The sequence below is a fragment of the Lepidochelys olivacea genome (genome assembly GCF_965140295.1).
Source record: "Lepidochelys olivacea isolate rLepOli2 genome assembly, chromosome: 1".
NCBI classification, from domain to species: Eukaryota; Metazoa; Chordata; order Testudines; family Cheloniidae; genus Lepidochelys; species Lepidochelys olivacea.
Window position 1 is genome coordinate 247,478,146 of NC_140411.1, and position 23,526 is coordinate 247,501,671.

Consider the following 23,526-nt stretch of genomic DNA (forward strand, 5'->3'; position numbering starts at 1 on the left):
AAGTATTCCACAAGGTTTGCAACACCTTGCATGATTAGCCCAAAATTACTTTTCTTTCACATGGAAAATTGGAGAGCTTGATTACATTTTAGAAGGCAATAATTCTTGAAATTTTTTCAAGTCCTATACAATAAATTGCATTAAACAGAGTTAGCCATAGGCTACACTACATTATACTGATGCATAACCCCCATTTACATCCGACTGGCAGAAATTCTATCTGGCCTAAAGAGTGCATGCTGCACAGTGCCTGCAATGCATGCTACAGTAGGGTTCAGAATTGTTTTGGCCACAGAGGTGTTCTAGCAGGTTACGCACAGCTTAGACTAATGGAGAGTATCTTTGAGACATCATCCAGCAGCCGGTTTTCCATTGCACTCAGGAACCATGGCAGTGAGCATATGAACGATCTGGAGGTAAATAGCCGAATCGCCAACCAGAATCTACAACCTCCCTTCCTTGGCAAAAGCGCCGAGGATGAACTGGGGTGCACCTACCAGCTCCACTTTCTATGGCCGAATCCTTCATGGGGGCACAGCAATGGGAGAGAACAGAGCACAGCCTGTTTCAAAGTTTGGGGAAGGAAGATCTGGAGCGCTACCGCAGAGAGGCTACATTACAGATGTTTAAATAACAAAAATAGAGCCCTTGACCAACAAATACTAAATCACAGAATGCTTCAAACCAAAAAGCTGTAAATTTAGCTCAAGTTTAGCATTTCCTCTGACCCACATCTAACCCAACCACCTGCTACTAGAGTCACTGGGCTGGTTGTCTGTTGCCTGTTATAGCTACCCCAGCTATCCCAGAATACCTTGCTATGGAAAACTGCTGATGCAGCCTGCCCCACCCAATACACAGGTGCTCCTGTGTTGCTTCATGGGCCTCATTCAGGTCAGACAGCGCCAAACTGAGATTCCTGCAGAATCCTCATTAATACAAATTAAGGAAAAAACTCCATATTCTGGTTGTTTCAATATCTTTCTGCTTAGGATCTCATTCCCTCTCCCCTTTCTGTTCTCTTCACTAACCCTTTTCTGCCCTGCCCCCAACAGACCTAAATGATGGAGGTCTTCATTCTAGTTAAAGAAGTCTGAACATGGTTTTCTGGGGGCCATCTTAGCACAACTTTGAGCACTGATGAATCTTGATGGGAGGCAATTCCTGCTGGCCTAATAGCAAAAGACCTTGTCTCTGTGTATTAAATGACATAATGTAAAATCCTGGCCCAAATGAAATCAATGGTAGCACTCTTATTGCTTTCTATGGGGACTTAGACTTCCCTCTCCTACCGCATTGTTAGTCACGTCTTCCAACAGGTTCATGTTGGCCTCTCCACATATGCTTTTTTTAGGGAGTACTGTGATATATTCTGTGCTGGCCTGGGGACAGCATGTTGCGTTGGTCGTGCCAACTTTGGATCACTATGGCCAAGACTCATAAAGGTACTTAGGCCCCTACCTCCCTTTGTGCTACTGGGTCTATACGGTTCAACTGTCCACGGCGCGCACACAAGACAAAGACACAAATCAGTGCAATATGTTCAGTGATGTGGGATTAATTTCATTAATATCAATTACTTTATGCAGAAATGACAAGGCCTAAACATATTTCTACAAAATGTAAATATCACTGCTGTGTGATGGTGTTAGAAACTGGTGCCTCATGCAATGAGGTAGGCAGTTAAACAGTGTAGAGAAATTCCCCTATACTGCTTTTTACGTCTTTCTCTGGGGGACTGAAAAAAACAGATATTTTGTTAAGTTTGTCCGTGGTGTCTGCTAACCTTTATGGATTCCCAAGAGGTGGATCCTATTTATTGAATGCGTAGCAATATAACAGATGTTATTCACTACTTCTCTTGACATATGCATTAAAATTTAAATGATCACCACAAACTGTCATGTTTGCTGCTTTGAAGAATAGAGAAAGTTGCAGAACTTATCCTCAGAACAGATGTTCCATGAAAACAGAACTGTGGTTTGTTTTTTCCCCTGTGTTGCAGAGTATTTGGGGGCCAGAAAAAGAAGTGATGGTATATAGCCATAACCACAGCACAAGCCTTCCTCCCTCCTGTCTCCCCTTGATTCATATTCCATCTTGTTACAGCCTTATATTCTTTTACTGGGTTTTAAGATTTCAGATGTCAGAATAACAGTCTTGAAGTTTGAGGTCAACTTAAGCTATTAATGCACAGAGCTGCATGTCCAATCACATCCTCACAAGCATGGTTCAAAGCTCATCGGTGCAGACTACCCCTAGAGCTGAGCAGTTTTCCAACCATTTGTCTTTCTACTAACATTACCCATAAATCTACCAACTAACACTGAATGTAGTGATGGTTATCTGTAGGAAATGATCAGCAGTCTGCTAGGAATAGGACTGAGGCCCACATCTTCAAAGGTATTTAGGCTCCTAACTTCAACTGATTTCAGTTAGAAGCTAGGAGACTACATTCCTTTGATGATCTAGGGTCTGAGTGCCAAATTCTCCCATGCTTGCTCCCACTGAGTCATGCCTTACTCTGAAAAACACAATGTTAAGATCTCTGGAGCTTCTTGCAGAGTAAGGTCAAGTGTGCGGAAGGATGGAAAAACTGACCTTTTGAAATCCACTCTTAAATTTTATGGTTTATAGTTTACAAGCCAGAGAGAAACATACAATTGTTGCACTAGTGTTAGCACAATTACAATTGCACAAAGGGATTTCGGCACTGAAAAAGAAAATATCACTCTATCTATCCATTATAGAGTGAAAATTTGCTCTCAGTGTAAATCCAGAGTAACACCGTTGACCTCAGTGACATTATTCAGGATTTACATCAATGTAATAAATTATATATTTGTCCTTAAAGGGGATTCTACTTAACCTTTTACTTGCATATAGGATTATAAAATGGTTTAGTAGACAGTATAGTACAGCTATCAGTTAATATGGCAGAGTGATTTTGGATAGAAAACCTGGCATTTTCTTGTTACATGTCAGACTGATACGGAACTTTTAGTAGGCTTGACTATATTTATGTGTGAAACACTCAAAGCATATGGAAATAAGCATATTTCTTTTCTGAAGAAAAGGCTTAATTTTTGGTTATTGGAAAAGAGAAATCTGAAGTTAAATGACAGTATGTTATAAAGATAAATAACTGTTTTAAAAGCCGTTTCCTCCCCCCTTTGTTCATTTATCAGGTTTAGTCTTACTTTTAGGGTATATCAGCACTGCAATTAGACACTCGCACTGGTCCGTGCCAGCTGATTCGGGCTTGTGGGGCTCGGGCTAAGGGGCTGTTTAACTGTGGTGTAGACATTCAAGCTCAGGCTGGAGCCTGAGCTCTGGGACCCTCTCATCTCATAGGGTCCTAAAGCCCAGGCTCCAGCCAAGCCTGATCATCTACACTGCAGTTAAACAGCCCCTTAGCTTGAGCCCTGTGAGCCTGAGTCAGCTGGCACTGGCCAACCACAGGGTTTTAATTGCACTGTAGACATGAGCAACATGTCCAAAGAGTTGCCACTCGGAGACCATTGTTGGAGAAATATGCCCCATTTGGCATACCAAAGCATAGACTATGGTCCAATTTCTGACCTAAGATATTTTCTCATGTCTCCCACTGAAACTAATAGCAGCCCTGCATATATATCTAAGGGCAGAATTGAGCCATTTGTGTTGCTTATTGTGAAAAAAAGTGCTTTTTCAGCATACCACATTTCTGTAAGCAGACAGATGTGCCAAATTAGCAAAATGTGGCAGTCTTGGCTGCCAATAGCTGAAGAGATCAACGTGCTGCATCCACTGATATGCTGGGAGAGGTTTTTGTGGAAACTCCTTGATTGAGTTCACCCTTCTCTAGATGTCTCTACATTAACCTTGTCAGGAATGACTTTTGAAAATACTTATGAAGAATTAAATTTTTGCTTTTGAAATGCATCAGATTACATCAAATACTTAGGAAACATATGTTATCCTGCTGGAGGGTGTTGGTGGCTGCTAACAAAAGTGTCTGGTCTACAGGCAATCACAGACCTTGTTGAAGCTGATGGGCATGCTAGCAACATTTCATTCAGGCTAAATGAGAGGGCAATTAAATGCCACTTGGTTTAGTGATAGCTGAAATAATAGAAGTCAGTGGCCAAGGCATGGACCAGCATGGCAAGGCCTAAATTGAAGTCAAACCAGGTGGCCCAAGGGGTTTTCTTGAAGACTGATTGCAAATGCTGGGACTGATGTGGTTGCAGCTGACTGTCTGAGTGTAGCAGGAACAAGAAAGTGAGCAGACAGTGAGAGAAGCAGTGTGAGCATGGCCCTGAGAGGAAGCCAAGAGAGCTGCTTTTGGGCATAGTACTGGCTGGAAAGGCAGATTTGGATTTCTGAGCAAGGAAACTGCCTTCTGTTGTGTTTCCACTGCGTTCAGGGAAACAGGGCTTTGTACCCCCTTTGTAATTAAACAATATTTCACCAAAGACCAGACATAATCATCAATCTCTCTTCCTAACAGTAACAACCAGCCAAGAGGCAATAATATCCTGAGGACCTGGACCCCTTTAAAATGTCTGAGCACCCATCTACCCTCATTTAAATGCATGCAGGTCAGCCATTGTGCTACTGTAGCCCCCTGCATGGATCAGCAGCTGGATTTGAACTCAAGATCTCCAGCGCAAACCTTCACCACTTGAGCTAAATGACTAAGACCATCATGGGGGGAAAAAGCTGGCAGCTATCCTCTATGTAATAGCTAAAGAGAGGGGATGTATAGCACATACTAAATAGTGTGTTACACTATACTATTGCTATATAGGACTCACTATATTTTTCAGGAACAAATTTCCACCAAGTACATTCAATATAAATTGTTTTGCCAAGTGGTGTTGCCTCTTTCTTTTGTCATGATTATAAAGGAGTGTTTTTGTTAAATGAGAAGGCAAATGGAGAGATTCCCCCTCCTTCAACACCCCTCTCTTCAAATACATATGCCCCTTATTATTAGGACCCTACCAAATTCACAGCCGTGAAAAACGCATCACGGACTATGCAATCTGGTCTTTTGTGTACTTTTACTCTATACTATACAGATTTTACAGGGGAGACCAGAGTCTCTCAAACTGGGGGTCCTGACCCAAAAGGGGTTTGCAGGGGGTTGCAAGGTTATTGTAGGGGGGCCATGGTATTGCCACCCTTACTTCCGCACTGCCTCAGAGCTGGATGGCCAGAAAGTCACATCTGCTGGCCAGGCACCTAGGTCTGATGGCAGCACCGCCAGCAGCAGTGCCGAAGTAAGTGTGGCAACGGCTGACCGGAGAGTGGTGGGTGCTGGCTGAGGGCCCTGCTCTGAAGGCAGCAGCTCAGAAGTAAGGGTGGCAATACCGCACTCTGCCATCCTTACTTAGGGGCTGGCACTGCCTTCAGAGCTGGGCTCCTGGCTAGCAGCTGCTGCTCTCCAGCCGGCCAGCTCTGAAGGCAGCGACACTCCCAGCAGCAGCGCAGAAGTAAGGATGGCAATACCACCACCTCCCCCTACAATAACCTTGCGATGCCCCCATTACGTCCTTTTGGGCCAGGACCCCTACAATTACAACACCATGAAATTTCAGGTTTAAATAGCTGAAATCATGAAATGTATGATTTCTAAAATCCTATGACTGTGAAATTGACCAAAATCGATCGTGAATTTGGTAGGGTCTTACTTATTATATCAATTATATTACAGGAAACGACTTGTTAAAATGTAAACACTACACCAATGTTAACATCTACTTGGAAATGTGCCACTCTGAGCAGCACTTGGGTCACTGAGAGAAAAGTAGCCATGAGTCTCATTTATAGTCTTACAGAGCATTAGAACATGACACAGGGAATAATTTATTTTATTGACATCTTATTGATGCACTGTAGACAATTCACACTAACTGTGAGAGATGCTGGTTTCAAAGTGGGTAGCTTATTGAATGAGCTCTATAAAAACTGATTAAAGTACATAGATAGTGATTATGTGCAAGCCAATTTTCCTAATACACAGATCAAAGACTGACAGTAAATCAGTAATTACAAATACATTGCATAAGGGAAGCCTAGTGGGGATCATTGGGATCCAGTCAGTAATGCAGATCATCCACCTTTAGAAAGGTGAGAGAGACTGGCCCCTTGGGGTATAGTTACACTGCAATGTAAGCCCAGGGATATAAAACTCTAGTTCTCTTGAGCGTCTACACTCATTTGTAACCCCAGGTTAGGAATAATTGAACCCTGGAGCTCAAGCTGGGGCTCCAGAGTCTACACTGCATTATGTGGCCCCCGAGTCCAACCACCCATATCCCAGACTTCCTAGCACTCTCTCAAAATGTGGCTGCTCTAGGGTTGGAAAATGTGACCCTCCACCAAACTTGACTGTCCAGAGGACACAGAAAGTCAACCCATAGGATTGTAGAATATCTTTGGCTGACTGCCAGTGCACAAATCCCATGGGACTGTGAATACTCTGCAAAGAAGTAGGGCTTGAACCCTGGGTCCTGGCTTGTCTTAGACTTGGAACCTCCACCCCTGTGGGGTCCTGGGCCCCTAGGTCAGTGCAATTTGTGAGTAGATGGAAGGAGGGGTTAGGCTTGAGCCTGAGTCCAAAACCTGGGCTTATATTACAGGGCAGCCATATTCTTTGTGTGCCTCTGAGCTATTGTATCTTGAAGCTAGCTTAATTTGGAGCTCCTGTTCTCTGGGCTGCTAGAAAGTGGGTGAGTGGAATCTTGGCGTGAATGTGGTGATGTTGAGATTATGCCAGTGCCACTGCTCTTCAGCCCTTTCCCTTCTTACTCGTGGAGCAGCATTGACTGTGATCTCGGATGAGGCTGTCCCTTCTCCATTTAGAGAACATGTGGCCTGGCCACCTAAGGCTTTGCTGGGAACGGCTTCCACTGTAGAGCTGCTAGAGAAAGCTCTCACCACACCAGTGAAATAAAAAGGAATGCAAGGCCTGACAAATACTTTCCAACTGAGATCTGGAGGAGGTTCTGAAGTTCCCGTTTCCAAAAGAGAGACCACAAGTACTGCAGTACATGAAGTTTCATGCTAGAACTGTGAAGAAACCTTCAGCCCCTTCCCCGATAGCCATGCCGAGGCCCCTTGTCCCTATCTGTGTAGTTGTTTCTTCCCTGCCATTCCTGGGGGTGCTACATATTTGCTATTCAGATTTCTCCCTACCTTCTGTCTCTGACTAATTGGTCCTTCTGAAGCAGCCATGACTCAGAAAAAAATTTGCACTGAAAAGAATTAGGCTTAAAAAACCTTCAAGTTAGGAATAACATCACCTGTGGAAATCTGAACGATATCCATTATATTCTTGAATTCTCTCCTTGAAATCATGTATCCTGTATTTCAAAGGGGATGGTTCTATGTAATTATTCTATAGCAAGAGGAAAGCTATAAGCAGGCTTCTCTTTTGGAATTATGGTATCTCAGGGTAAGCAGCAATAAATCAAAGCAAATCTGACTTTTTATTCTCATGTCGATTTTGAACATTGAAAAAGGCATGTAAATTTTCACTTTAGGAAATAAAGGGCAAGGTGTCTTTCATGGGAGACCTTTCTCTGGACTTGCTTCATGGTTTTACAGAGGGTACTGAATCTATATACACTCAAGTTTCTTCCTTTCTTTTATTTGTGCAGTTTAAGCTAAATATTTTGCCCAGGTCAGCTTTGGTTCTGCAAGTTTTGTCATTGCTGGTTATGACTGACCAGTTACATTGCTGACCATTGCCCAATCTGGAAATGTATCCAGTTGGAAGAGGCTAATTCCCCAAGTGTTGATCGCCACCATGACAACCACTAGACCAATCAGATTTACACCCAAGCCAGCTTTCACCTATGGAAAAAAAAAAGTACAATCAATGTCAAACTGATTAGAAAGCATTAATTAATAAATACAGAAGGTGGTAGGGTGCACGGTGGAGAACAGTCAATTCCCTAACTCTCCCTGTTGCATAAAGAACAAAGTAAATTTGCTGACTACTCTGGCAGAAAAAGCCCAATGAATAGTTGTGTGTATATTAGTGGGAAAAATGCAGGTGACATCGTCAAAGGTGCATGATAAATGCAATTCATCACATGACTACAATTTGTCACATGGACATCTCCATATATTTATACCACACATGCCAGGTGATAGCTATAGATTAATTGTAGGTCTATGATAAATCTCATTTGTCAGACCTTCCGCACTTGTACTCTGCTCACAAAGGTTATGTCTACACTAGACCTGAACGGTGTAAATTCCGGCTCAAGAATACATGTTAGCATGCTGAAGATAGAGTGTGGCTACGGCAGCACATGTGGCGGAAGGGACTAATTGCCTCAGATATATATCTAAGGTTTCAGACAGGTACAAACTCGAGGCAGCTAGCCCCTCCCACCCCTTGTGCCATTGAAGTTATATCCTATTTTTAGTGTATTAGCTCAATCAGAGCTAGCTCAGGTACAACTCCTCGAGCTGGAATATACATAGAACCATAGAACTGGAAGGGAACTCAAGAGGTCATCTAGCCTAGCCCCCTTCACTCCATCTCCAACTGTAGACATATCCTAAACTCCCTTCTCCAGGACTGCTATTGTAGTTGTATTACGGGATAATTAGCGGGATCCTGTACTGTTATTCTCTGATGTTTCACAAGCATTATATTCATTTTAAAAAACAGAGCACACCCATGCACACCTCCTGCCGCCGCTGTTCTTAAAATGACAGTTACTGTGAAATTGTTGCAGTGCTGACCTGTGTGACTTTACATTAACTTGGATCCTGTGATTATTTCCAGATCCCATATATGATGATGAGTTCAGTTTGCATTAAGCTTGGGACAATGTGACTGTTCTCAAGACTTACCATGTCTTTGATCTGGCAGTGCCCATAATTGAAGACAATGGCATTTGGGGGGTTGCCCACTGGCAGCATCACCGCAAAGGAAATACACATTGTTACAGGAATCAGGGTGTATAAAGGGTTGATATGCAAGGTTTCCGACTGCAAAGAGAGAGGTTGGGTGGGAAAGAGAAGTTTCACATTGCCTTCAAGTTGTAGGCTATAATTACAGATAAAAGATGCCTGTCTGCTTCCCTCCACCCCAAGATCTAGAATTATTAACATACCCTCCATTCCCTAAATTCTAAGACCTAACTTACTTCCCCCCTCCATTACCCTTCGGCACTGCAGGAGGGCTGTACTCCATGTTGCTCCTTCTGGATCTAATGAGTGCAGTTCCAAACTTCATCCAGAGGAGGCCACTCTAGCCTGAAAGGATGAGCTCCCTTCCCCCAGCAGTCAAGCATGTTGCTTCCATAAATCCCGTAGCACTCTGGGTCTGGGGAACAAGGTACTGGGCTTTTGGTCTGAATTCACATTACTAGGGTGACCAGATAGCAAGTGTAAAAAATCAGGACAGAGAGTGGGGAGTAATAGGCGCCTCTGTAAGACAAGGCCCTGAATATCAGCACTGTCCCTATAAAATGGGGATGTCTGGTCAACCTACACATGGCATTTCACTGTGTAGATTGCTAGGACTAATCCTTAAAATGGCTTTTATGGAGAAACTTGTGAAAATATCTAGCATTTACTTTTCAGACAATTTCACAGGTTATGTCCCTTGTGAAAAGAGCTTCTCATTACATAAAAAGCAAAAACCAAGGCAGGTTTCTGTAATTGCTATAAAAATAATAGTTTATATATATACTAATATAGGATATAATTAGTATCTCTTCCCCCCACCCCCCAACTCTGCCAGTGACACTAGCTTCCATGCCCACAATGTCTTCCTCTCTCACAAGTGTCTCTGTTCATTCTTCCATGCTGTCCTTATGCTTGGCCTGACAACCTGTTCACCAAGCTCCCTCCCACCCCTCAGTTAAATCCCCTATGAAACTCAATTCTGATGTTTCTGCTACAAAAAACAAAGAGGAGGACTGTTAACTAATGAACTTTAAATATAAAATACAATAAAAAAACCTCAAGATGTATACATGCTTTCCTGAGTAGTCATGTGATCGTATTATTGTCAATCTTGTCCTTCCTTTTCTCATCTCTCTTCCCCCTTTTCTGTTACAGTTAAACTCTATGGCCTCAGGGCAGGACTATGTTTTTACTTGTTTTGAGAACTGCTGAGCACATTTCTGGGTGTTCAGAAATATACTGCACTCAGGCCTGTTGGCTGCCCATGCTTATTATTGCTTCTTTAAAAGAAAGAGCAAAGCAATGGCATCCAAAATGAAGCAGAGTTCTATCCTGGTTCACAGCACTAATAGCCTAAAATCTCAAGATATTCCATGAAGCCTAACAGGAAAAAAAAACAGCATAAAATCCCATTGTTTTTACTCACCATACTGCATAAAATAGGCAGAAAGATAGTTATGGTTGCTGGGTTACTAACAAACTCTGTTACCATGGACACCAAGATGCAAGCCAGCAGAGTGACAGCCCAGTAGGGAAGGCTGCTCAAGGACAACATCTGGCGGCCAATCCATGTCGAAAGGCCAGAGGTCTGGCAGAAACATACAATAATGAGAGAATAGCAGGATACAAGTTATGTTTCCAAACCAAATCCTTGTATCTGAGAGAGTTTGCAATGGAGTATCCCATTGGCAAAGAACTTTAGCTCAGTAAATTGGGCAGTCCCCTATTTAGTAGCCTACGTTCAATAAATTAGTGTTTTCCATCCAATTCCTAATACAGTAGGACCGCAGAGTTACAAACACCTCAGGAATGGAGGTTGTTCGTAACTCTGAACTGTCCGTAATTCTGAACAAAAGGTCATGGTTGCTCTTCCAAAATTTTACAGCTGAACATTGACTTATTCACCGTTGAAACTTTACTATGTAGAAGAAGAATGCTGCTTTTAACCATCTTAATTTAAGTGAAACTAGCACAGAAACAATTTCCTTATCTTGTGAAATCTTTTTTTTTAAACTTTCCCTTTATTTTTTAGTAATTTACATTTAACACAGTACTCCACTGTTTCCCTCCCACCACACTTTTTTTTTTTTTTTGGTCTCTGCTGCTGCCTGATTGTGTACTTCCAGTTTCAAATTAGGTGTGTGGTTGACTGGTCAGTTCATAACTCTGGTGTTCATAACCTTAAAGTTCTACTGTAACTTGGGGTTCATAAAATAAAATCACCTCATTTGGCACTAAATGGCATTACTAGTTGTTTAGCAGAGAAACCAAAACTGACTGGACAGAAAGACTGTACTTCCTCCTCACTTGTAAGGTTGTCCTTCCAGGTTAGAACTGAGGCACACTGAATGGGTGGGGGAAAATTTATAGGGACCATGTCTAAATATATGTTTTTACAGCACTTAGTACAATGGGATCCCAACCCAGATTGGGGCCTGTGGATGCTACTATAAAAATAATGGTAATGCCATTTCAAGTGCTGTAGTTCTGCAAATCAAGGACCTCAGTTCCTAGGGTAGCTAATTTAATTTGATTCACTCATACTCATTTCATTTTAATCTCTGCCATCACCAAAACCAATCCATACTCACATTTGGGTATGAATTGCTGAAGCAGTGTTTTCAATGGTAACTCTGGAACAAAGTAGCTGACTTGTTTTTGTGACTTGTTTGCTACTTTCCAGTCATCATGAAAGAGATTGCATACCAAGTTCCTGAACTGTGCTAGATGACCAACTTTCAGAAGAGCATCCCGGAGATTTAGGTGACATACCCTTTTGAAAGTGTCATAGTAATTTTGTTACCAGAATTGTCAGAATACCACAGGTTAATATAAAGGTGGAGGCTTGTAAGTATTTTAGATATTCAAATTCTCAATGAGAGAAAAATGGAAAATCTAACTCAATACCTTGCATCCAGCCGCTAGAGCATAACCTCCTCCAACCAGCACTACAATCTCCCAAGGCATGGTCTTCTGGAAGTCCTTCCATGTAATTATTGGCTCCATTGAGTTAATATCTCTAGCATTTTCACTATCTCCTGTGTCAAAGCAAAATAAAGGTACATGGCTAATGCTAAACTGGCCATTTCCCTAAGATATGGAGCATTCTGCACTGACCTCTGACTTTGTGACCTCTAGGTTGGATTGCTGTAATGCACGCTCTGTAGGGCTACCTTTTGAAGACCATCTGTAGGATAAAGCTAGTGCAGAATGCAGCTGCCAACTTCCTTGGTGGTTTCAGCCTCAGGAAGCATAGTACTTACATTCTCTGAAGGCTGAACTGGCTTCCTATTGGCTTCTGGGGTTGACATTGATGGTTATATGGCCCTATGGTTTAGGTAATGCGTTTATGCTGTTTAGGAAAGACAGAAATAAAGGCAGAGGTGGTGGAGTAGCATTGTATATCAATGATGAGGTAGACTGTAAAGAAATAAGAAGTGATGGAATGGATAAGGCAGAGTCTGTCTGGGCAAAAATCATATTGGGGAAGAAATCTACTAGAGTCTCCCCTGGGATAGTGCTTGGGGTGTGCTATAGACCGCCGGGATCCGATCTGCATATGGATAGAGACCTCTTTAATGTTTTTAAAGAAGTAAAAACTAATGGGAATTCTGTGATCATGGGAGATTTTAACTTCCCAGATATAGACTGGAGAACAAGTGCTAGTAATAATAATAGGGCTCAGATTTTCCTGGATACGATAGCTGATGGATTCCTTCACCAAGCAGTTGCTGAACCAACTAGAGGGGATGCCATTTTAGATTTGGTTTTGATGAGCAGTGAGGACCTCATAGAAGAAATGGTTGTAGGGGACAACCTTGGTTCGAGCAATCATGAGCTAATTCAGTTCAAACTAAATGGATAAACAAAAATAGATCTGTGACTAGGGTTTTTGATTTCAAAAAGGCTAACTTAAAAAAATCAAGGAAATTAGTTAGGGAAGTGGATTGGACTGGAAAACTTGTGGATCTAGAGGCGGAGGCAGCCTGGAATTACTTCAAGTCAAAGTTGCAGAAACTATCAGAAGCCTGCATCCAAAGAAAGGGGGAAAAATTCATAGGCAGGAGTTGTAGACCAAGCTGGATGAGCAAGTTCCACATGGAAAATTATTAGCTAAATTGAAAAAGATGGGGATCAATATGAAAATTGAAAGGTGGATAAGGAACTGGTTAAAGGGGAGACTACAGCGGGTCACACTGAAAGGTGAACTGTCAGGCTGGAAGGAAGTTACTAGTGGAGTTCCTCAAGGATTGGTTTTGGGACCAATGTTATTTAATCTTTTTATTACTGACCTTGGCACAAAAAGCGGGAATGTGCTAATAAAGTTTGTGGATGACACAAAGCTGGGAGGTATTGCCAATACAGAGAAGGACCGGGATATCATACAGGAAGATTTCAGAGTTGCAGCCGTGTTAATCTGTATCCGCAAAAAGAAAAGGAGTACTTGTGGCACCTTAGAGACTAACGAATTTACAGGAAGATGTGGATGACCTTGTAAACTGGAGAAATAGTAATAGGATGAAATTTAATAGTGAAAAGTGCAAGGGCATGCATTTAGGGATTAATAACAAGAATTTCTGTTATAAACTGGGGACGCATCACTTGGAAGTAACAGAGAAGGAGAAGGACTTCAGAGTATTGGTTGATCACAGGATGACTATGAGCCGCCAATGTGATATGGCCGTGATAAAAGCTAATGCAGTCTTGGGATGCATCAAGCGAGGTATTTCCAGTAGAGATAAGGAGGTGTTAGTATCGTTATACAAGGCATTGGTGAGACCTCATCTGGAATATTGAGTGCAGTTCTGGTCTCCCATGTTTAAGAAGGATGAATTCAAACTGGAACAGGTACAGAGAAGGGCTAATAGGATGATCCAAGGAATGGAAAACCTGTCTTATGAAAGGAGACTCAAAGAGTTTGGATTGTTTAGCCTAACCAAAAGGAGGCTGAGAGTAGATATGATTACTATCTATAAATATATCAGAGGGATAAATACCGGAGAGGGAGAGGAATTATTTAAGCTCAGTACCAATGTGGACACAAGAACAAATGGATATAAACTGGCCATCGGGAAGTTTAGACTTGAAATTAGATGAAGGTTTCTAACCATCAGAGGACTGAACTTCTGGAATAGCCTTCCAAGGGAAGCAGTGGGGGCAAAAGACCTATCTGCGTTCAAGACTAAGCTTGATAAATTTATGGAGGAGATGATATGATGGGATAGCCTAATTTTGGCAATTAATTGTTCTTCGACTATTGGCAGTAGATATGCCCAATGGCCTGTGATGGGATGTTAGATGGGGTGGGATCTGAGTTACTACAGAGAATTCTTTCCTGGGTGTCTGGCTGGTGAGTCTTGCCCACATGCTCAGAGTTTAGCTGATCGCCATATTTGGGGTTGGGAAGGAATTTTCTTCCAGGGCAGATTGGCAGAGGCCATGGGGGGAAATTTCACCTTTCTCTGCAGCGTAGGGCACGGGTCACTTGCTGGAGGATTCTCTGCACCTTAAAGTCTTTAAAACACGATTTGAGGACTTCAATAGCTCAGACATAGGTGAGAGGTTTTTCGCAGGAGTGGGTGGGTGAGATTCTGTGGCCTGCGTTGTGCAGGAGGTCAGACTAGATGATCATAATGGTCCCTTCTAACCTTCAGATCTATGGTTCTATGATTCTATGATTTGAGAAGTATGTCTATGTGTGTATTTGAGACGTGTCTGTGTTGTCCTTGACTTGAATGTCTGAGGTCTGGTGGTTGGACATGCTCAGAAGAGGGTCTTCACTTCTAGAATTCATTTCTCCTGGCCCAACAGAGCCCAAGTATGTTTAATATCAGGACAATATACAAGGTCCATCTATTTGCTCAGTCTTTTCCTGAGGGTAGTTTTTGCTTTTAGAGGTCTGAGTTTTTTGTTGAATTTGACTTATTATTAATTCATTTTTTTTCTAAATGCTGTATATATCTGTAGGGCAATCTGCCATGTAAAAATACACACATACATACAATTTCTAATAAATATATGGAAGCAAATGTCAAGGGACCATGTCTTCATATGTTTGTACAATGCTTAGCACAAAGGGGGCCTTATCCTGACTGAGGCCTCTGGGTGTTACTAAGACGTAAACATTAAATAATAATAATCACTATCGAGAAGACTATGTTAACAGTAATGTTAACATAAAATGGATCAGCCTCTATCTACATTATCAGATTGCAGTGGTAGTACATTGGAGACTTTTTTTTCTTTTTTTGTGCCAAGCAGTTCCCCAATTCTTCTAAACCTGAAATATGGCAAGGATTGAGTTCTTTACAAGTTCTAATTTCCATCCACTATTGCAACACTCAACAGCAATATTAAAGACTGTGGTTCTCAACCTTTGCCGCACCATGATCCTATGTTATAAGTTTGGGGACCTTAATGTAGCCATAAAATAAGAGGATGGGGATCACAACCTCCTGTCAAAAAGTGTGTCAAGTTTCATTCTAGATGACTCCTTCTTACCTTTATCCCTCTTTCCAAAGCATGGTTTCTTTGCTGGAATCAGGAACATGAGAAAACCAAGGAAGACAGAGACAGTAGCATCAGTCCGGTAGCCTTTCCTTGGAAAGAAACATTGTGATTATAGCAATCCTATACTAAAAGTGTGCTGTAGTGAAGTGTGTGTGCAAAACCCCATGTTCTCAACAACATGCATGGGGAACTGAGGGAGCTGAGCATGCTACTCAAGCTTTCTCTTTTCTTTTCTTTTTTTTGATTTCAGAGTAACAGCCGTGTTAGTCTGTATTCGCAAAAAGAAAAGGAGTACTTGTGGCACCTTAGAGACTAACCAATGTATTTGAGCATAAGCTTTCATGAGCTACAGCTCACTTCATCGGATGCATACTGTGGAAACTGTAGAAGACATTATATACACAGAGAACATGAAACAATACCTCCTCCCACCCCACTCTCCTGCTGGTAATAGCATATCTAAAGTGATCACTCTCCTTACAATGTGTATGATAATCAAGTTGGGCCATTTCCAGCACAAATCCAGGTTTTCTCACCCTCTGACCCCCCCACACAAACTCACTCTCCTGCTGGTAATAGCCCATCCAAAGTGACCACTCTCTTTACAATGTGTATGATAATCAAAGTGGGCCATTTCCAGCACAAATCCAGGTTTTCTCACCCCCCCCCCACCTTTTTCCAAAAACTACACACACAAACTCACTCCTGCTGGTAATAGCTTATCCAAAGTGACCACTCTCCTTACAATGTGTATGAAAATCAAGGTGGGCCATTTCCAGCACAAATCCAGGTTTTCTCACCCCTCACAAAACACACACACAAACTCACTCTCCTGCTGGTAACAGCCCATCCAAAGTGACCACTCTCCCCACAATGTGCACGATAATCAAGGTGGGTCATTTCCAGCACAAATCCAAGTCTTCTCAACCCCCCCCCCCCCCCACACACACACAAACTCACTCTCCTGCTGGTAATAGCTCATCCAAACTGACCACTCTCCTTACAATGTGTATGATAATCAAGGTGGGCCATTTCCAGCATAAATCCAAGTTTAACCAGAATGTCGGGGGGGGGGGGGGAGGTAGGAAAAAACAAGGAGAAATAGAGTGGGGTGGGAGGAGGTATTGTTTCATGGTCTCTGTGTATATAATGTCTTCTGCAGTTTCCACAGTATGCATCCGATGAAGTGAGCTGTAGCTCACGAAAACTCATGCTCAAATAAATTGGTTAGTCTCTAAGGTGCCACGAATACTCCTTTTCTTTTTTTTTTTTGTTATTAGGTTTGGTGTACCTTTCCTCCACACATCATGCCATACATTTATTCTATATATTATAGAGGGAAATACTTTCAGCATAAAATCATTTCAGCTCCTTCCAGCACCAACACAAATACAAGAATGTGATGTACTTGTATTGCTCTATAACAGTGCCATCCAAACGTTGCTTAACTGACAACCACTTTAACATTTTGTCAGTAACATAATGGCTACACTGGGTGGGAACCTCAGCTGATGTAAATCAATGTAGCTCACTGAAGTGAATAATCCATGACGATTTAGATGTAAATCCATGGGAAGTTGTTAGAGATTTACAGTCACAAACCCATGTGCTTGCACTTTTCATGTGTGGAAACATATCAGTGCACATGCATAGAGCTCTGCAAATCCATGGATATCTGCAGATATCCTGATCCGCTGATGCAGATATCCATGGATCATGTTTGCAGATTGGATGCAGATACAGATTTTGTATCCACGCAGGGCTCTACACATGCAATTTTGCAAATGCTGAAAACTTAGTAGATGTCCTTTAGAAAATCTACCCCAAAATGTGAAGGGAATAAATTGGTGTTTTCCCTGGACTTGAGCATCTGTGTGCCAGCTAAATGTAATAATTTTTCAAGAATTATTAGTATTCTAATGACTAATAATGGTCCCTTCAAGTCTTAAAGTCTCTGAATCTACTCAATAGATTTGTTCAGGATTTAAATGCTGAATCCTCTGTAGCATTCCTGGTAAAACTGAGGGTGACAGAAAGAGGTATGTTTACTAGAACCAAGTGTCAGTAAACAAATTTTGGGAGAAAATCCAACTGTTTCTCTGCATGGATGAACTAGAGAATGATGATGACTTTAAAAACAGTCTGCAGGTTATCTGATGCTCCCTGTGCTAATATCCAAAACCAAGCCCCAAACACCAAAACTGTGAACTATAACAACAATCAAACCTAGCAGCAAACATGCTTTTTGGGACTTCTTTATAGTAAAATTGTTTTTTTAAAAGATTTGTTTGATTCTGACTTCAGAATTTGGCTCTTCCATTTTTTCTACTAGGAACAAGTTTCTCATGTTGTTTCTCATAGTCTAATGGAGTCGCCCTGCCACCTGGAGAAACAGGGGGACACTGTTTTGGTTGTGTGCACAGGTACAGTTAAAATAGTGAACACCCTCAGTTTTGGATTAAGATTCTATATGGTCCAGCTTTGATCAAAATGGCTACTGGCATCCTGAGATTCTATGGCCAAAAACCAATCAACCAAATTGTTTTAGAAACCCAGGAAAATCAGAACTTCATTCCTCTGCAGATGATTAGGAGATAACCTTACCCACTTACTTCTCAAAGAAAGATGACCAGCCTGGAACAAAGCCAGGTTCCCGTGTAAACCAAAGCAAGGTCATCAAGATGAAGAAAAACCCAGTCACCATCTCAGGATAGCTTGGGAGAAGAGGTGGGGAGAAAAAGCAAGAATAGACCCTGAGATTAATGCCAAAATCCAGGAGCAAATTCCACAGAGAGAAAGGAATTAGAGATTGGTTTCAACACACAAGGAAAAAATCTACGGGAGAATAAAATAGCAGATCAGTTTGAACTAGGGTTTTACATTTGAGTCCTAGCTGTTACCTAAATAAAGTCAGAAAAAAATAAAGCTTAGTATCTCATTATCTGTATTTATACTTTCATTTGTCATGAGATATTTGTGACCCAAGCAAATACAAGATCTTGTATTCTTATGGTATTTCTATGATCCAGGAACGGAAATATGGCAACAAAATAGATCTTCCCTTATTTCTGCATTGTAAATGGCTTTCTATGTGATTTTTAAAAGCATATGAAAAATATAATTACAGATACTAAAATAAACAAATATCACTACTTTAAACACAAACAAATACTAGACTAGAGATGGGCTGAGAAGTTGGTATTCTGATCTGGATTTTATTCAGGGTTCAGAGGCTGAATAAGGGCTAGGATTTAGATTCAAATTTGATTATGCTAAAATCTTGCAAGTTGATCTCATAAACTTTCCACTGAACACTGAGAAATCTTTGAAGAAGAGCTGATATCATGAGATAGCTCCCATCATAAAAGGTGGGCATCTTGCAAAATGTAGCTTTTCTTTGCCACATCAGACATGAAATTGGAAAATAGGCCCCTTTCTGCTTTGGAACCTTAACTGTAGGGACAAGTCCAGATCTATGGGTTTGAGTCTGAAGCCAATGCCCTCTTCCCATCTCCCCCTCTGCCTCCCCTAAGAAAATCATAGGTGTTTTTATTCAAGTCTCTAGTTTTGACTTATTTTTATAGTGGACCCCACACCTACTCTGAAAAGAAAGAGAAACAAGTTCCAAAACATAGGGACTGATTCAATAGGGAGAAAGAATTGAGAGATCAAGTCCAATATATGTAAAACAAATTCAACTTGGAGGACAAAACAAAAGATGGGTTCCAACACATGAAAGGCAAATTCCACAGGAATATATGCTCTTTTTACCTAGTATCCCCCAGTTTCTCATATTCCTCTTGAATTCTCCTCTCTGACATCTCTTCTCGTTTGGTCTTCTTCATCTTGCTCACAGAACATGTTTCTTTAAAACTGAGAAGGATAATTTGGCACAGGAATATGAGAGAAGGGAGTCAGATTTCAGAATGAAGATACTATAGTATGCAAATTATGTAGCGGATGAGATAGCTGAGGACCTAATCCCTGTGGCTGGCTGAGCTGTGCTTGGTGCAGGATAATGACAGCAAAAGTAGGGAAGGTTACTGTATGCCACTTTTGCATTCATCCAATTCCCAGGGGTGCTGAGATCCAGTCCAACCCCCAGCATGAGCAGTCTTAGGGCTGTTCTAAATAATACCAGCTAGTAATAACACACAAGGGGTCAATATGCCAAATCATAATCACTAGAGCACATTAGTGTTCCAGCCATGCTACTCCTCTCCACCATGCCCCATCACATTCCCCTCACTAGCCGTTTCACCAGACCTGCAACATCCAGGTGGTCCCTATGCCAGGCAATCCCTAGGAACATAGGAATGGCTATACTCAGTCAGAACAATGGTCCATTGAGCCCAGTATCCTGTGTTCTGACAGTACCTGTTTAGGGCATCTTACAATCACTTTACACCACATCATGGGTAGGTTGTGGCCCAAAACATAGCAATTTTGTTCTAGACTGGGACTAGTTTTTCTATATAGTGGAACTATGCGTTGTCCCTTTCTAGGAATAGAACACACAAGATGCATTCTGGCTGCCTAATCTCATTTGACTTGGTGAAGAGAGTATGATTCTTGAAAGCTCAGGGTGCAACCTTCTTTGCTTTAAGTAGTCTAGCAAAGGTGTGATGCTGTATGGAATCTGGGGGACACTTGAAGATATTATGAATAACAATATTGTAAAATTGTAATGTGTTAGGCCAGATATGCCTGTACCCTGAAAAAATGTTATAATTTGCCAAATATGATAATCTTGCTTATATGTTTTTGCACCTTTGTATTATGGGTTATAGATAAGTATGTCTATATTTCAAAACTTGTGGTATTCTTCTGGATGACATCCCCAGACAGCACTGCCTAGCCTGCTTGGTGGCCATTAAGGACCATCAGCTATACAACTGCGCATTCAGAGAAGGCAAATACACCTTATGATTCAGCAAGGCATGTAGGTGCGTGCCTATGGACAGAACTCTAAGGCTTTCAAGCCATGTGCTGGGCAGCTTGTGTTTGAAACAAAAGAAGCACAGGCCGCATGGCAAAATATTATAAAAGGCAGCTGCCTCTTCTCCATTTTGTCTTCAATCCTGCTTCTTACCTCTGGAGGAACTTTGATACAAACTGAAGCTCTGAACAAAGGACTGAATGACCCATTGTACGCTGGGAATCCCCACAACTACAGTGTCTGTTGTCCATAAGATTGACATGACTGCCTTTGATATCTGTAGCACTGTTTAAACCAGGATTACTTTTGTAAGGTTACAATCTTTCTGTAACTGAAGGGTAAAGTCAAAGCCGATGATCCTACTGTTCTGCCAGTGAACAATTTCTATACTTCTGTCAAGGAGATACAAATGCAAGCACATTTTATGGCTGAGTGCATTTAAACTGCCTACAAATTTATATGCAAATTAGGTGCAGCCCTCAGGCTCATGGAAAATTGCATTTGCGTGTCACAAAGTCTGGACTCGTTTATTTAAACTGAGGTGCTTGTAAGCTTTTTTTTAACCCTCTTCTCTGTGTTGCTTCCAGTAGTGTCACTTGACTATGCCTCAAGTACTGTAGCAACATTTTGCTTTTCTGTTCCAATGGGAGATTGACACCTAACCTGCTTAGATGCTTTTGTAAATTGCATTGGGGTCTATCTGCAATTTTAGGCACCAAAATACCTTTGTAAAACTGACGCTTAGATATTTGCAGGAATATTTACTTTGAGCAGCGTTAGCTGAAGTGAAAAGCTGCGTCTTTGTAAACAACCCTTTCTCCTGTCCTAAGGAGGGGTCACAGTATTTTTTTTCCCTGATTTTCAGGTAGGAAGAACTTTATAGGCCTGTTTCCCTTCCTCTTTGACCTACAAAAAGGCTAGACTCTGCATTCTGATCCAAGAACTTGAGTTTCTAGGCTAAAAAGAAAATCTGGAAAGCTGTTCCAGTCATTGTACTAGGGGCAAGAGATTGACAGTGGACACCCTATTAGAAAGGATACGTGGCATGAACGTTACCAGGAATTCCATAGATGTCCATCAGCAAGCACTAGACTAAACATTGTTTCAAGATATTATCAATATCATTTGCAAAGTCTTAGAAGGATTTGCAGGCAAAGCATTATAGCCAAACTCCTAAGCTAACATATTCTCTAATGAACCACAGAGTACAGGAGTTGGAGATTAAAGAGTCTTGGAACCAATCAACACTTCACAAAAGGTCAATAATGCTTCAGTTCATTGGTGTTCTTTAGAATAACATTAATCAGAGCGAATTCTGGATTGAATGTGGAATTTCAATGCTGTTTATTAAAAAAATAAAGGAATTGAGGGTCATGTTAGGGCCTGTTTCCTCTCAGGATTAAAAAAATAATTTATTATAGCCTTTTAAACTGAAACTAGAAGACTCAGGGGATTGATTGATTAAAGGACACAGAACTATTTACCTCTTCAAAAGCACTCAAGATCAGTAGCAACCAGAAGTCATTATCATTTAACAGCTATTCATTGTCCTATGTGAAATATATAAATGATGACAGCCAAACTCGCTCTTGCCCTCACAATTGGCTTTATTTGTCCCTCGGAGAGGCCATGGTCTATAGCAGGGGTGGCCAAACCATGACTTGTGAGCCACATACAGCTCTTTCACAATTAAAGAGTGGCTCGCGGAGCCACCCCGGCTCCCTCCCCCGCACATTCTCCACCTACCAGACTGGGGGAACTCGGCACTTCTTCCCTGTGGTGGGATAGTAGGGCTAGGGGCTTCTGCCCAGCAGGGAGGGAGGTCTTGAGGCTTCAGCCCTACGTGAGGTGCCTGCCGGGTCTTGGGGCTTCAGCTGGAGTGGGGCTGAGGCCCCGAGCCCTGGCAGGCATGCCTCGCAGGGCTGAAGTCCCGAGACCCACTGGCCCTGCTGGGCACAAGCCCCTAGCTCCACTACCCCACCACAGTGAAGAAGCTCCGAGTTCCCCCAAACAGTCTGGTAGGCGGAGACTACCATCCTACCACTACACCGCAGGGCTGAAACCCCAAGCTCCAGCAGGCATGTTCCCTTCAGGAACTTCTGAAGATTGTTGTATATAGCTTGGAGGGTCAGTAAATTTGGCCATTCCTGGTCTAAAGTTATCAGAGACTGAACTCCTTCCCTTGCCTTCAGCCTGGGAGTGAGGAAAAGCTTTAACTCTCACTGTCCACCTGTTCTGTTGATAAACACAGGATTTTTGTCTCTAGCTCTGTGAGTATGGCACTTTGTACCAGTACAAGTACAGATATACTGAGCCTTATTCCCCTCTCATTTACATTGGTTTGACTCCAAAGTAAGTCCACTGATCTCAGTGGCATCCCTCCTGATTTACAGCAGTGTGAGAGGAGAATCGGGCATGTTTTTACTAACTGGCTTTTTCTTTTTTTTCAGTTGCACCTGCTGATCAGAAGGCTGCTTAATGGCCTTCATCAAGGCAGGGCATTGTTAAAACTTTTCCCATCAAAAATAAACATGATGTGTAGCACAGATTTTCATCAGCTCTATTCAGTCACGGGACTCAAGCATCAATAAAGTCCACTGTTGCACATCAGTGCTACTAGGAAAGGAGAATTTCTCTAGGGAGTGGACAGGACCCACTGCCCTGGTAAGGGGAAGCAATAGTAACTCAGCATTTTCCCTTTGGGATTTTTAGTGCCTTTGTGAACTCTAAAATGGTGGTGCTCAGCAGAGCCGGCGCTAGGCATAAGCAAACTAAGCAATTACTTAAGGCCCTGAGCAGCTCAAGGGGGGAGAGCCCTATTAATTATTAGTATGTATTGTGTGGGGAGTCCCAAAATATTCCTGCTTAGGACCCTCAATGGGCTAGCAACAGCACTGGGAGGAAGCTGCAGCACTCCCTGCTGTTTTAGCCCTGGGATTCCCATACAGCTCTAGCAGCCTGCACTCACTTGCATCCCAGGAACAGCCAGTGCATCCAGAACCAAGTCAGGACCAGCATGATGAGGCAGATGGGGAAGCTGAACAAGAACCAAGTTCCAAAATTCACCATCTCAGCATGTGGATAGTGGCTGTAAAGGAAAAGGCTGTATAAGAGATAAGAAGGCCACTGGATGCATGGTCAGATACCCACAACATGCA

General features: G+C 42.0%; 1 protein-coding gene across 3 annotated transcripts in view; it reads right to left on the bottom strand.

Annotated features, from left to right (window-relative positions):
- Positions 1–5,840: 5,840 nt before the first annotated feature.
- The window catches only part of SLC13A4 (solute carrier family 13 member 4), a 39,540-nt gene continuing 21,854 nt past the window's right edge, over positions 5,841–23,526 (bottom strand). For all 3 annotated transcript variants that reach the window (XM_084625083.1, XM_084625084.1, XM_084625085.1), the window contains 8 exons: positions 23,337–23,456; positions 19,201–19,302; positions 18,042–18,143; positions 15,421–15,518; positions 11,827–11,957; positions 10,346–10,507; positions 8,860–8,997; positions 5,841–7,845 (listed from right to left, as the gene is read on the bottom strand). In XM_084625083.1, coding sequence (XP_084481209.1) covers positions 7,708–7,845; positions 8,860–8,997; positions 10,346–10,507; positions 11,827–11,957; positions 15,421–15,518; positions 18,042–18,143; positions 19,201–19,302; positions 23,337–23,456 — 991 coding nt within the window. In that variant the 3' untranslated portion in view covers positions 5,841–7,707. The remainder of the gene's footprint in view (positions 7,846–8,859; positions 8,998–10,345; positions 10,508–11,826; positions 11,958–15,420; positions 15,519–18,041; positions 18,144–19,200; positions 19,303–23,336; positions 23,457–23,526) is intronic.